This window comes from Theropithecus gelada, chromosome 5 (assembly GCF_003255815.1).
Source record: "Theropithecus gelada isolate Dixy chromosome 5, Tgel_1.0, whole genome shotgun sequence".
Lineage (NCBI taxonomy): Eukaryota > Metazoa > Chordata > Mammalia > Primates > Cercopithecidae > Theropithecus > Theropithecus gelada.
In genome coordinates this window covers 39,372,924-39,388,020 of record NC_037672.1, presented here as the reverse complement: position 1 = coordinate 39,388,020, position 15,097 = coordinate 39,372,924, and the positions used below count along the sequence as shown (strand labels likewise).

General features: G+C 41.7%; 1 protein-coding gene across 4 annotated transcripts in view; it reads left to right on the top strand.

Moving 5' to 3' along the window:
• RBM47 (RNA binding motif protein 47) overlaps nucleotides 1-11,212 on the top strand; it is a 206,562-nt gene extending 195,350 nt beyond the window's left edge. For 3 of the 4 annotated variants that reach the window (XM_025384907.1, XM_025384908.1, XM_025384910.1), the window contains 2 exons: nucleotides 1,955-2,166; nucleotides 8,364-11,212. In XM_025384907.1, coding sequence (XP_025240692.1) covers nucleotides 1,955-2,166; nucleotides 8,364-8,603 — 452 coding nt within the window. In that variant the 3' untranslated portion in view covers nucleotides 8,604-11,212. The remainder of the gene's footprint in view (nucleotides 1-1,954; nucleotides 2,167-8,363) is intronic. The other variant, XM_025384909.1, reaches the window with a different exon arrangement.
• The last annotated feature ends 3,885 nt before the right edge of the window (nucleotides 11,213-15,097 follow it).

The window sequence follows — 15,097 nt, the reverse complement described above, 5'->3', positions numbered from 1 at the left end:
GCTAAAATAGAGTCAAGGAATCTGTGCATTTGGGACATAGGTACGCATTGGCCTCATAGGGTTAAAAAGTATTTTGCTAGTTGAACTTTCTTTTGATGAATCTAGTAATGATTTTTTTTTTTTTTTTTTTTTGGCCTGCGTAAAAATTCTGCAATTAAGTAACTCCTTAGACTAGATTGCCTTTTAAATGTCATTGGCACTGTGGGCAAAGTAAAACTGATCCTACAGCTCTGTAACTTCATAAAATAGAGCCTGGATATGGGAGTTGTCGCTTCTACTTGTTGGGAAGGGGACTCCTGTTGGCAAGTTAAGGCAGCTTAAGGTTTAACAAGAGAAAAGAACTGTTAAATAATCTTTAGTCATGTAAAGTTGTGTCCTGGAGGCTGAGGTAGAAATTCCTGTGGGCTGATAGCCAGAACAATTCATTTACTTCATACAACCCCTTGTAGCTTAAACTCACAACCCTCTCTGGGCCCCATCCATTGGCCTTGGTGTCTATTTCTGATCATCCAGAAAATGAGAACATTGTATTTTAGGAGAGGCACCAGGGTGGTGGTGAAGTATCTGGGCGCAAGACCAGTGGAAGATATGGTTGGAAAGGCAGGTAAAATATTTGATTCAGGTTTTAGGTATATTTTATCAAATGGCCATACCATTGTTTAGCTTATAATCATTTGTCTCTTTACCTTTGATTGAGTCTATCCTTATTAGAATAAGTGTACCTACAGTTGGAGAAAACCAGAAATAGAAAGATTCTTTGTGTACACATTTCATATTTTTGCTTATCCTTTCAACACACACAAACACACAAATACACCCCCCACCGCCCCCCGACACACACACACATCAGGGCTAGTATCTTTTCCTTTTGATCTCTTCTTACTGTACCTTGACATTCAATAACTGCCATCTGTTTGAATCTCTCGTTGAAATCATAATTTTGGACTTGCAGAAATTCTTTGAATTGGGAGGTCCCACTAAAAGCCAATCACTCCACAGCTTCGCTACTTTGAGTGGACATGAAGAAATTGGGGAATGTGCTATTTTTTTTTACCGTGTGTTTTTGCTTGAATCAGTAATGCTAAAATCTGAAATAAAGGGTGGGGAGGATGTACGCAGGTCTGAGTTCTCAGAATGAAACCCTCAACAGCACCTGTTTCTTAAATAGTGGTGAAAGTGAAAAAAAGGCAGTGGGACTGGTAATGAGTGAGGTGAGTAGGAAGGAACAGGCGGGCCCAACTCTCACAGGCGGTAGGCCTCAAGCCTCTGATCTCACTTCTTTGTCTAAGCCTGTTTTCCCATAGTCAGAGGCCCTTTCTTGCTCAGTAGGACATCAAGAATAAGATTCAAACTGATTTTTCTGTAGAAATAGAAAATATTGGTGCAGAAGCCTAACTCTAGGGGTCTCTTCCACGACAGGCAGGGGTAGTTACCTGCCACCGCCTATCCCTTCCTCTTGGGGAGCAGGCATCTGGGTACATGGCTTGTACTGAGAGAACAATAGTGAGCTTAGAGAGGCCCCTGACCTCTAAACGTGGTTTTAAAAAAATATCTTTGGCTGGGTGCGGTGGCTCACACCTGTAATCTCAGCACTTTGGGAGGCCAAGGCAGTTGGATTGCTTGAGCTCAGGAGTTCAAGACCAGCCTGGGCAATGTGGCAAAACCCTGTCTCTACAACAACAACAGAAAATAGCTGGGCAAGGTGGCCTGTGCCTGTAGTTCCAGCTACTCAGGAGGCTGAGGTGGGAGGATCGCTTGAGGCCAAGAGATTGAGGCTGCAGTGAGCCTTGATCGCACCACTGCATTTCAGCCTGGGCCACAGAGTGAGACCCTGTCTCAAAAGAAAGAAAAGTTTTTTAAAAAATAAAAATAAAAAATATCTTAGAGCAAGTGCTGGACCCCCCTCAGCAACTGAAAGTGATTGACCCATTTTTCCTTCTTGCTTCTCTTACAGTAGCCATCCCTGCCATTGGGGCCCAGTATTCCATGTTCCCAGCAGCTCCAGCCCCTAAAATGATTGAAGATGGCAAAATCCACACAGTGGAGCACATGATCAGCCCCATTGCTGTGCAGCCAGACCCAGCCAGTGCTGCTGCCGCCGCAGCTGCCGCAGCCGCAGCTGCAGCCGCCGTCATTCCCACCGTGTCGACGCCACCGCCTTTCCAGGTAGAGTTCTGATTGCAGTCGTTGTTATTTGCGTGTGAAGCCTCTCTTTATCCTGGATTCATTTAGTATTCAGCACTGAGAATTTACTGTGTGCCTGGCTCTCTGTTACAGCTATGCGATTGGGTGACACAAAGCATTTTGAATTTGAATCATGACAGAAAAAAATAATTGTAATTAATTGTACTACCCTAATAATATCATTGTTAAGGGTGGGAATCAATATGTAAAAATGATGTGTAATTTTTCACAGTGTCATAATATTGTGCATATATGTTTTTTAAATAGCACTGAATAATTTTTAGCTCATGATGTTAAAGAGCTGACGCACAAAGTCCAGGGAACGATTTCGCATTTTCACATTTCACACTGAGGCTCCATGAAGATTTCTTTAAAAAATGTTAACCCAGTGGGTGGGTGTATGTGTGTGTGTGTGTGTGCGTGCGTGTGTGTGTGTAAAGAGAGAGAGAGAGAAAGAACATCTGTATAGATATGTAAAATTTTATGCTGGGTAGAGTGGCTCATGCCTGTAATCCCAGCACATAGGGAGGTCAAGATAGGAGGATCACTTGAGGCCAGGAGTTCAGGACCAGCCTGGGCAACATGGTGAGACAGTGTCTCTCCAAATATATATTTTTTAAAATTAGCCTGGCATGGTGGCATATGCCTGTAGTCCCAGCTACTGGAGAGGCTGAGGCAGGAGGACCACTTGACCAGCCTTGAGGTCAAGGCTGCAGTGAGCTGTGATTGCACCACTGCACTCCAACCTGGGCAACAGAATGAGACCCTGTCTCAAAAAAATTTTTACAAAATATGTCCATAATCCTCTCCTCCAACCATATCTCCCACTGTTCCCTATCTGTTCCCAAACTCATCTTACCATGTTGGCCTCCTTCCCCACCTTTGTTCATACTGTATCCTGGTTTCTTTATTCTCATCTCTTCCATAGAATCTTCCCCATCCACCTCCTAGAGAAATGTTCTCTCCTGTGCTCCTCATTACTACATCATTACTTGGCCTGTGGCTGCCAATGTGTTCTATCTTCCAAGGAAAATGAAGCTCCTCCAAACCAAAGACTGTGTCTTGTTTCTTTGCATCTTCACCTCATAGGACATAGGGAGGACATCCATTTAACAGAAGAAAATCTTGTTAAAGCTGTTCTCTGTGAGGCAGTGAATCGCAAATACTAATCACAAGTACTCAGGCCCAAGATCCCTTATCCAGCTGAAAAAGAATTATCCAGGTCACTTCTTTCATTTTTGATTTTTGATGTTTTTGAGACAGAGTCTCACTCTGTCACCCAGGCTGGAGTGCATGGCTCACTGCAACCTCAACCTCCCTGGTTAAAGCAATCCTCCCACCTCAGCCTCCCAAGAAGTTGGGACCACAGACGCACACCACCATGCCCGGCTAACTTTTTTATATGTAGGGACAAAGTCTTGCTATGTTGCCCAAACTGGTATTGAACTCCTGGGCTCAAGCAGTCCTCCCACCTCAACGTCCCAAAGTGTGGGATTACAGGCCTACATTTTTTAAAAAACAGAGATTGTTAGACTCTAATCCCTGAAGTTTCCAATTCAGTCAAACTGGGCTGGGGTCCTAGAACTGATATTTTGCACAGCTCCTCAATGATTCTGAGACAGAGCCAGGCCTCTGACCCTCCACAGTAGGATGCTGTTTACTTGCTTTTGCTCACTCTGAATGCTAGTCTTGACTGCGTTATTCAGAAAGGGCAGACTCACTGAAGCTTATTTGTCTTTCAGTCTGTCATTAAGTATTCTTTAACTTGGGATTTCTGAAAGACAAAAAGAGGAACTGGTTGTAAATGACACTGTAGAATAACAACTGAGTGTAGTTATAGTACTTGTGGACTGATGGTAAATATTTACAATAACTTAGCAGCAGTACTTAGTGGAATTTTGATAATAATTTCTAATTCTTCTTTACTAAGAAACTCATGAACATTTGTCTTTGATGTGCACTGTGAGTTCTGGTCAGGTCCAAATTCCAGGCACCATAATCATGTTCTGACTATTTCTGTCTCCTATCAATCTGCACTGACTGTTGCCATCGGGGTTCTTTTTTTTTTTTTTTTTTTTTTTTTTTTTGAGACAACATCTAACTCTGTCGCCCAGGCTGGAGTGTAGTGGCGCGATCTCGGCTCACTGCAACCTCCACCTCCCAGGTTCAGACGATTCTCCAACCTTAGCCTCCCAAGTAGCTAGGACTACAGGCACGTGGCCACCACGCCTGGCTAATTTTTTGTATTTTTTTAGTGGAGACGGGGTTTCCACTTCATTGAGCCACAGTTTGAAATGTGAAAATGTGAAATCGTTCCCTGGACTTTGTGCGTCAGCTCTTTAACAGGTTTCACCTGTTAGCCAGGATGGTCTTGATCTCCTGACTTCATGATACGCCCTCCTCAGCCTCCCAAAGTGCTGCGATTACAAGGCCATGAGCCACGACGCCCAGCCACCATCAAGGTTCTTATTTGCAGTCTTTGCTTATCCTCCCCTAGCTTTAATCATCCTCCCCTACGTTGTAGGCGCTCAGGGGTGTTCCTGTTTAGCCATTTAGTTAAAGCAAAGATAACCGCTCCTCCTTAACAAGAGGGAAGACTGCAGGGACTCTTCACCTGAATTAGAGGCACATTTTTGGGGGGTTTTTGTTTTGTTTTGTTTTGTTTTTTGTTTTTTTGAGACGGACTCTCACTTTGTCACCCAGGCTGGAGTGCAGTGGTGGGATCTCAGCTCACTGCAACTTCCGCCTCCAGGGTTCAAGCGATTCTCCTGCTAGGGGCACTTTTTAAAGATGGGTAAATGTTTCTCCCACTACCACCATTGCATTTTTCTTTATTCCTGCTCTTTGATATGCTGTATTATTGCAATTGTATAGTGGTCCCCCCTTATCCATGGGGGATACATTCCACAATCCCCAGTGGATGCCTGAAACACAGATATTACCAAACCGATAATATACTATGCACAATTTTTTTTCCTTCTTCACAGTTTCACAGATAGAAAATTTCTTTCTTACTGTAGATCTTAGCAACCTCAGCATAGGATTTTTTTCTTTCCTTATTAAGTAGAGAACTTTCCCCTTTTCGCTTAGAGGAAGGCCTTTAGTGCTCCTCGTTGGCATATCCAAAATGCCAGCATCTCTACTCTTGCACTTTGGGGCTGATGTTAAGTAAAATAAGGGCTCCTTGACGGTCAGTCTGATAACCCAGATGGCTACTAAGTGACATGGGCATGGAGCACAGACAGTGTGGCTTTCCTGGACAAAGGGATGATTGGTGTCCCAGGCAAGACAGAGAGGGAAGGCATGAGATTTCATAGAGCTACTCAGAAGGGTGCACAATTTAAAACTTATGAATTGTTTATTTCTGAAATTTCAGCTTAATATTTTCAGACGTCAGTCAACCGCAGGTAACTGAAACCATGGAAAGCAAAACCAAGTGCTTCCCCATATATTCTCATTTTACAGATAAGAAAATTAAGGCCCAGCAAGGTGATAGAACTGCTAGCCAAGAGTAGAATTGGGATTAGGAGATCAGGTCCCTGATCTGTGTATGCTCTGTCCTTATAGTATGGTGAATGCCATATAAAAGGAACATCACACGAATGAAAAGAGAAGCCATGGGTTTGGGGACCTACTCTTGATTCCAGGCCATAAGCCAGTGCACATGTATGTGCAAAACTTAGTGTTTGAGTGGGCAGCCTGAACCCAGGTATTGGGCCAGCCTGTAGCACATGGCAAGGTCTCTCCCACATGTTGCCTTCCCTGCCATTTCCTCTCCCTTTTTGCACTGGTTATTAAACCTGTGTCCACACATGTGGAAAAGATGGCTTGTGCTGTGAACAGTCTTTCCAGTTCCGGAGCTTCTCTCCCTGGTTGTAAAATGTCGCTGATGAGACACTCATTGTTTAGTGTTTAGGAAGCAAGTTAACATAGGGCTAAAAGTGCAGACTGCAGAGTCACACATTGCATTGCTTAAAAGCTGTGTCACTTTGTGCAGGTCATTTAACACTTCCACACAACTCCATATAATCATAGTACCAACTGTACTGGTGGCTGTGATGATTCAATACTGTCATACAAATAAGGTACTTAGAACAGTGCCTGGCAAAAGTAGTCTCTGAGTTTGGGGTTTGTTTTTGTTTTTGTTTTGTTTTGTTTTGTTTGAGACAAGGTCTCACTTCCATTGCCCAGACTGGAGTGCAGTGGTGCGATCTTGGTTCACTGCAACCTTGAATTCCCAGGCTCAGGTGATCCTCATGCCTCAGCCTCTTGAGTAGCTAGAACTACAGGAGTACGCACCGCCATGCCTGCCTAAGTTTTGTATCTTTTGCAGAAACTCCTGGCCTCAGCATCCCAAAGTGCTGGGATTACAGGCATGAGCCATCTCACCCAGCCTCTGAGTTAATTGTTATAATTATCATTATAATTATAAATTAAAATTATTATAAATTATAATTACTATCTGATTATAGTTTTAAAAAGTACTCTTAGGCTAGAAGTTCCTTTGAGCACAATTTTGGAACTCTGATTTGCAAATTTTGTAACAGAAATTAGAACTAATTCCTTTATAAAAATCTGAGAAGAAATAATTACTTTAATTCACCATTTCATAGATGCTGAATTGTTTATTTTGAAGATGTATTAAGATATAGGGAGATCATACCAGCATTTACTACAAGGCATTCTGTGGCTCATGAGGTGCACCAAATATTTTGTTAAATGAATGTTTTATTTTATCCAAAATCTCTTTTCAATGAAGCATCTCACAGAACTAGTTTGATGGCAAACACTTTGGGAAATACTGAACCGCAGTCTTCCCATTTCTCCTGTTTATTCTGAAAACATCTTACGTTGCATTTTCAAGTAGACAGAAGGAAGTAGCAGGGGCTTTTCTACAGCCAGTGGTGGCCGTCAACAGTTCAGGCAACTTTACTTAGCTTGTCCTTCCCCACTTCTTCTTCATTTGGAAACTGCTCCTTATCCTTCAAAACCCAGCTCAAATATCCCTGCTGCAGAGACATTTTCTCCAACTTCCCCGTTAGTTGGTTCTTTCTGTAAGCTTCTACAACAATTTGTATACATTAATGGTGTCATCTCTTAGGTGGGAGATGATGGAAACCATCACATTGACTGAAAATTATGTATGGTCACAATTTTTTAAGGTCACAGCTTAAGAAGCTGTCCCTTTGGAGATCAGTATATTTTGTTTCTCTAAGTTGACACAGTCTGCTCCTCTCTCTGTCTTTGAGACAGATCATATTCCATCAGTTAAGTATGAGTTGAGGCTGCTGGCATGTATCTAGAGACCATGTTTAAGGAAAAATACTGATTTTTAATTACTGTGAAATCAACTGTGTGGAGGGTAGATTCTCCACTGCCTTCTCTAGCTCACTCTGGGGCATAGACTGATTGAGTGGAATAGTAAGTAGAAGATTCTAGAATACGTGCAGAGAAGGTCCTCCTTATCCACAGGTTCTGCGTCTGGATTCAATTCTTGATTGAAAAAATAAAGACAATAAAAAATAACAATACAACAATAAAAAACAATACAAATGTCAAAATACAATATAACAAATATTTACATAACATTTGCATCATATTAAGTATTTAAGTGATCTCGAGATTATTTTTAAAGTATATGAGAGAGGCCAGACGTTGTGGCTCATGCTCGTAATCCCACTACTTTGGGATGCTGAGACAGGAGGATTGCTTCAGGCCAGGAGTTCAAGACCAGCCCTGGGCAACATAGTGAGACCTTGTCTCTATGAAAAAAAAAATTTTTTTATAGTATACAGAAGGATATGCGTAGGTTAAATGCAAATATGCCATTTTCTCTCAGGGACTTGAGCATCTGAGGATTTTGGTATCCATGGAAGTCCTAGAGCCAATCCCCTGTGAGGATACTGAGGGGCAACAGTATTTCATCTTTCCCTCAGCCTTCCAGGCCTCTCACTTTCACAAGGTTGCATCACTGAGTTTGAGGATGCAGCTCCACCTTACCTCTTCAGTGGCTCTTATCCCACTTCCTTACAATAATTGCTATTTGCCCGCCCCTCTGCCTTCCTCTCCCTTGCTTTTATGTCTTTGTATTCCCAACTTCTGGGAGAGGCTTGTTGAATGAATTGATGATAGGCACATACACCTGTTCAGGAAGGCTCCTTTTTGTCTCTTCTCCTCAGGGCCGCCCAATAACTCCAGTATACACGGTGGCTCCAAATGTTCAGAGAATTCCCACTGCCGGAATCTACGGGGCCAGTTACGTGCCATTTGCTGCTCCGGCCACAGCCACAATCGCCACACTACAGAAGAACGCGGCAGCCGCGGCCGCCGTGTATGGAGGATACGCAGGCTACATACCTCAGGCCTTCCCTGCTGCTGCCATTCAGGTCCCCATCCCCGACGTCTACCAGACATACTGAGGCTGGTGACCAGCGCGAAGACAAACCACACGAACACCACTGAAGGAACGCTTGACTATTTATGAAGAAGGAACCTGTTGAATTCGCACATGCAATCTGAAAGTGAAGAATGTTCGCAGATTTATTTCTGACATATTTTATATACATGAAGTTTTCACTAGTTTTTTAAGACTATTTTCAACTTAGCAGGCCTGCGTTTATACATTTCCAAAAGACTTGTAATGGTTCGTGCCTTCATACCATCTTTTAAAAATTCGTATGCTGTACTACATTTGTATAGAGGTTTTTTTGTTGTTTTTTTTTTTTAAGGATATATTTTCAGTATGAAGGTTATTTTCTTAACTTCTGCACTCCAGAGATTTCTATTTTGTAGTACCTTCAATAATATATCAACTATATATTAAAAAAGCACACTTGAGCAGCTAGGGAACTATTTTGAAAAATATATACAATATTTAAAGATACAAACAGTAGTGCTTAAAAATACTACATAAAACATTATTTTAAAGGTTATACTGGAAAGTGCAATTTTAAAATGAGTAAAATCTTTGTATTTCTGCTGGCATTAAGGGTTGATGGTGTTACCATGTATCATCATGGCGGTACTATTTTTTAAAAGAAACACTGATTCTCTCCTTAAGCCAACATTGAAAAGACTTGCCACACTTCTGAGTCCAAACACTGGAAAGCTCTCCTTTGCCACCATTAGCGGGGCTCATTCTCCATGTGCCTTAACCTTACACATGCCCCCACTACCCCATCTCTCACCCTGTCCCCTCCTCCCCAAATTCCCAGTCCCTCCACAATGTTTGGCCAGCCTAGGACTGATGAATAGCTCTGAAAGAGAGAGGAGCTGGTGGCTTTTATACTTCTTCCTGGGTTTTTGTTGGGGTTTGTTGTTTCGTTGTATGTTTTTTGTTTTGTTTTGTTTTGGTTGGGGAAGTATTATCTTCTATGTGTGCTATTTTCAGCAGCAGAGTAAGTACAAGCTTTTAATCGAGCTGCATTAGACACCTTTGCCTAGCTATTTAATTGCCCAATATAAAACTTTAATGCCATTTCTAATGCCTTTATTCATTTTTGAAGTATGAGTTTGTAGGGACAAAGAATGTATGTTATCATAGACAAGACCCCCAGAGACTCTTGTCAGCAGAAAGTTATGCTTCTAGTTGCCTTACCATGTTTCATGCAAAACTGTCCGTGGTCCTCAAGGGTGTTGGAAACATTTTGTTTATTAAATCTCTCTTCCCTTGCTGTGCACTTGATGGGTGAACTGAATTGGGGTGTGCACATCCAGGAGGAGGAGGAGAGACCTGTAGAAGTTTAAAGATAGTTTGTAAATATCTTCTAATGCTTGTTTTTAGTCCTTTTATGTTGCAGAAGTTCATGGTATGTAGTTTAATGCAAAATGAAACCATTTTATTTCAATGTTATTAAAAAGGTTTGTTTTATTAGGAAGTTAATGTATTGTTGCAGTGTTTTGTGCCTGTTTAAAGGCTTTTGTTTAGCAGAGTGAATGTAAAATACAGTAAAATGTTAAGATTGTCATCTACTTTAAAAATATGTATATCAACTTGGAATTGTTTTTTAAAGGCTCAATCAAGGAAGTGAGGTGTGCAATAAGGTAGCAAGTACACAGTTGCGTTTTTATGTCATATTAGAGATCCATACAATCTTTCCACCATGGGATTTTTGTTGATGGCTGAATTCTTGTGGATTCATAAGAGGATCATGCCCTTAGGAAGTACTTTTGTTTTGTTTTAAATTAAGAGATTCCCAAATGCCTTTTCCCCCCTCATCTTGAGACGAGATGAGTTTTTATGTGTAAGCAATATTTATTTAACTATTCTATAAAATTATTGAGTGCCTCCTGAGGCCTTTAAGCACCCCTAACATTCCTTTCCATCATTCTTTTAAATGACATAAAGTAATTGTGCAATGTTCCTGATGATGTACCCCACAAGCTGCATTGAAACTCAAATCTCTTGGAATGAGTGACTCAACAAAATGTAATTTGAATCAGATCCTCATCCCTTGACTATGTGAAAAAAGTACTCTCCTTCTAGTGAAGGATTGTCACAGAGTTTCACTGGATGAAACCGTGACCCAGTGTTCTTACTGTATTTTACGTATGCCTGTAAATTATTTGTGAAGAAGAAGAAGAAGAAGAGGAGGAGGAGGAGGAAGAGGAAGAGGAGGAAGGGGAAGAGAAAGGAAGGAAGGAAGGAAAGAAAAGAAAAAAAACAATGATACCTTAACATGGCAACCACCAAACTCCCTTAAAAACAAACGTTGGTGACATAGCTAGTTAAGTATCAGTGAGCCTCCAATCTGGGACTTACCTGTTCCTATTGTTTCAAAACCATTTCACGTACACTACTGAGATAAGTTTATAACTTGAAATGTGAACTTTTTTTTTTTTTTAGTGTTAAGAACAAACTATATAAATGTAAAAAAAAAGTTTTAGAGTTCTGTTTTCAAACATTGCTAGTGGTTTAGTTAACTTTAGCTGCTTTATATTTGAAAAGCTTTTATTTAGATCTTGCTCCATTTACAGTACATTCTTAGGATGTATGTAGTAAATAAAGCTTTCTTTAAAGCAATTGCAAGACCTTATTTTAAATTGTGTTTTCTTTATACTGATTTATTTTTTCTAAAATAATTAGGAAAACCCTTATAGCATAGAAAGGATTGGCTAATTCAATATTTTCCATTGGAGAAATCAGCAAGTTACGGTCATGTGTTTGTCTTGGGACTACCATTGGAGATGGATTACATTGGCCAGGTGTGGTGGCTCACTCCTGTAATCCCAGCACTTTGGGAGGCCAAGGTGGACAGATCACCTGAGGTCAGGAGTTCGAGACCTGTCTGGCCAACAGGTGAAATCCCGTCTCTACTAAAAATACAAAAAAAAAAATTAGCCAGGCGTAGTGGTGGGTGCCTGTAGTCCCAGCTATGCAGGAGGCTGAGGTAGGAGAATCGCTTGAACCCAGGAGGTGGAGGTTGCAGTGAGTTGAGATCGTGCCTTTGCACTCCAGCCGGGACAACAAGAGCAAAACTCCGTCTAAAAAAAAAAAAAAGAAAAAATGTGTTACATAGCTGAATCATGAATTATGAGTATCCTCAAATTTTGGCTAAGGAGGTAGGAGATTGAACACTCAAATAATATTCAAATCTGCATTGGAATAGGATGTGACAAAGCCTGTCACCACGCTCAGTGCCAAAGTTTATTTATAATCCCAACGGCTTTACACACAGAATTTTAAATGGAGAGAGTTGATGGACATTGAGTTTTTTGATGGTCTCATGAAAGTGCTGGGATGACCTTGATGTTGGTCATTGCATTTGAAACTAAAACCTTCTTGTTTCTCCTTTTCACAGTGCATAGTGAGGTTAACAGGACACTTTGCTTTTCTCTAGAGATCATCACTAACTTCAGACAGTATCTATCATCAAAGTCAATAAGATGACAGGAGGGAAGGTGGTGGATTGTCAATAGAATAAAGTTCCACTTGGATTTGCCAGTGATTAAGAATTTTACCTTCTTAGCTTTGAACCTGGACTATGACCTCCCAACCTGCATTTCTTGAAATTCTAACCTTCTGCTTCCTCTTAAATGGATAAAGGCCTTTTTAGAGGCAGAACAGACCAGCATGTTGGGCAGAACATCCCAAGATGATAGCTTATTAGGCAGTATTTTTAGGGGCAACAAGATCTACTGATCTTCTTGTCCTAGGAAATAAGTACAAAAGCTCTTCAAGTTACAGGATCGCATTCAGGCTAGATTGATCTCTTTAGAAAAAGAATTAACAATCAAAATGAGGCCAATAGCATGTCAAATGAGGATAATGACTATGATCATGTGATTCACTGGGTTCTTAGGCTTCCATAACCTCAGGTGGAGCTCAGAAGAACTCAGTGAAATAGGCAGGACGGATATAGATATGTGATCACACAGCTGGTAACAGGACTCAAATCTACACTCAAGGCCAAGCGCAGTGGCTGCCGCCTGTAATCCCAGCATTTTAGGAGGCCAAGGCAGGTGGATCACTTGAGGTCAGGAGTTCGACATGGTGAAACCCCATCTCTACTAAAAATATAAAAATTAGCCGGGCATGGTGGTGGCACCTGTAGTCCCAGCTACTCAGGAGGCTGAGGCAGGAGAATCAGTTGAACCCAGGAGGGCAGGAGTTGCAATGAGCCGAGATCATGCCACTGCACTCCAGCCTGGTTAACAGAGTGAGACCTTGTCATTAAAAAAAAAAAAAAGTCTACGTGCTCAAGACTCTGTCCCAGGTTCTAAATGCCCCATTTTTTCAATTCCAAAAATGTCTGTCATGACAACATACAAAGCACTTCATTGAAGAGTTAGAAAACGTCTTCTGATTTTTCTTGTGTATTCAATTTTATATGATTTCTTTATTATAAAGCCTTCTGGGCACTAAGGCTTTGTATTTGAGTTTTTTGTTTTGCTTTGTTTGGATTTGATTTTTTTTTGAGATGGAGTCTGGCTCTGTCACCCAGATTGGAGTGCAGTGGCGCGATCTCGGCTCACTGCAAGCTCCACCTCCCAGGTTCACGCCATTCTTCTGCCTCAGCCTCCCGAGTAGCTGGGACTACAAGCACCCGCTGCCACACCTGGCTAACTTTTTGTATTTTTAGTAGAGACGGGGTTTCACCGTGTTAGCCAGGATGGTCTCAATCTCCTGACCTCGTGATCCGCCCACCTCAGCCTCCCAAAGTGCTGGGATTACAGGCATGAGCCACCATGCCGGGCCTTGGATTTGATTTTTTAAGTCATAGGAATTGACATTTTGGCATGGCTGTTTTGATGAAATAACATTTTGACACCATGACCCTAAAAACAAAAACCCATCTTCAGCTTTTTACGAAACTACTAAGTAGGATGACACAGATGTTCTCACTTTATCCTACCTTTTCCTTGACACATTCACCATTTCTGAACCCCCAAGGTCAAAGGGAGGATTAGGTTTAAATATAGAAAGAGACTCAGGAGACATCCACGAAATGTTTTACTTCAATTCCAAGGTCTAAGCTACTGGACTGGATACAGCCTTTTCTCCTGTCTCCTCTTTTCACTTATTAGTACCCAGCATTCCTGTTTCTAACTCTTCATGCCAATAAACTTGGGGGACAAATGTGATTACCCAAATGCTTACCTCTATGAGCAAGTGCCATGGCCTACTAAAATAGGCTGGGTTTGTGGTCAGAACGCCTAGGGGAGAAACCAAGCTTTGCTACTTGCAAGTCATGAGACTTTGAAAAAGATGCTTTTCCTCTCTGAGCACCAGTTTCTTAACTGGTAAAATAGGGATAATAATCCTGACCTCATAAGGTTATTATAAAAATGAGATTAGTTGGCTGGGTGTGGTGGCTCATGCCTGTAATCTTAGAACTTTGGGAGGCTGAGGCTGATGGATCACTTGAGGTCAGGAGTTCAAAACCAGCTTGGCCATCATGATGAAACCCCATCTCTACTAAAAATACAAAAAATTAGCTGGGTATGGTGGTGTGTGCCTGTGATCCCTGCTACTCGGGAGGCTGAGGCAGGAGAATCACTTGAACCTGGAGGCAGAGGTTGCCGTGAGCCAAGATGGTGCCACCGCACTCCAGCCTGGGTGACAGAGCGAGACTCCATCTCAGAAAAAAAAAAAAAAAGAGAGAGAAGAGTTAATCTTAAAAAGCCTAGTACATTGTTGGCACTCTTATAGACAGTTATTTCCTTTCCTATCTCCTTTTTAAACTCTAGTGCGACTGCATTCCTCTTTGTTAATTCTATCAAGCCTTTCCATTTTAAATCCTTTTATTATTTTTTTAACTCATTCACTGAAATTTTTTATTCTTTTATTCACCTGTTTATTCCATAAACATTCATTGCTGGAGTGCCAACTATGCAGGATTCACCAGAGAAATAAGTCAAAATTGACCTTCTGCCTTCTGCAAACTCCCAGGCATGATAAGACTGTTTTATGGGAAGGGGACACACCCAGGCTCGCGCCAGAGACCTACAAGATGAATAGGAGTTAGGCAGATGAGTAGGGGGAAAAGGGAGTAGGAAATGCCTGGGCCAGGAGGAAAGAACACGGTATCATCAAGTCCATGAAAGCAGTTCAGGGTGGCTGCCTTAAAGGAGAAGGAGAAAGTGTGAAGAAATCCAACCTTTGCACTGTTTAACATTAAATATTGTTCATGGCCCTGCATTAGCTGTGAAAGGAAGAGATTTGGTCCCTATGACAAGGAAGCTGGGGGAGCCAGTAATCACGTAGAAAGAACCGTCAATCATCATTCCTCCTTACGGCTTTCAGGAAATGATGGAGCCCTGCATTTATCCACACTGCTAAAGCTAGAGCTGCCCCTAGTGAAAAACTCCCTTCCTGCTGCCTTCCTGGTCCCAGGGGGGATGCCTGCCATCTCTGAGCTTGTCCAGCAGTTTGTAGCAGCAATCAAAGCTTTTAGGGCTGCCCACCTGTTTC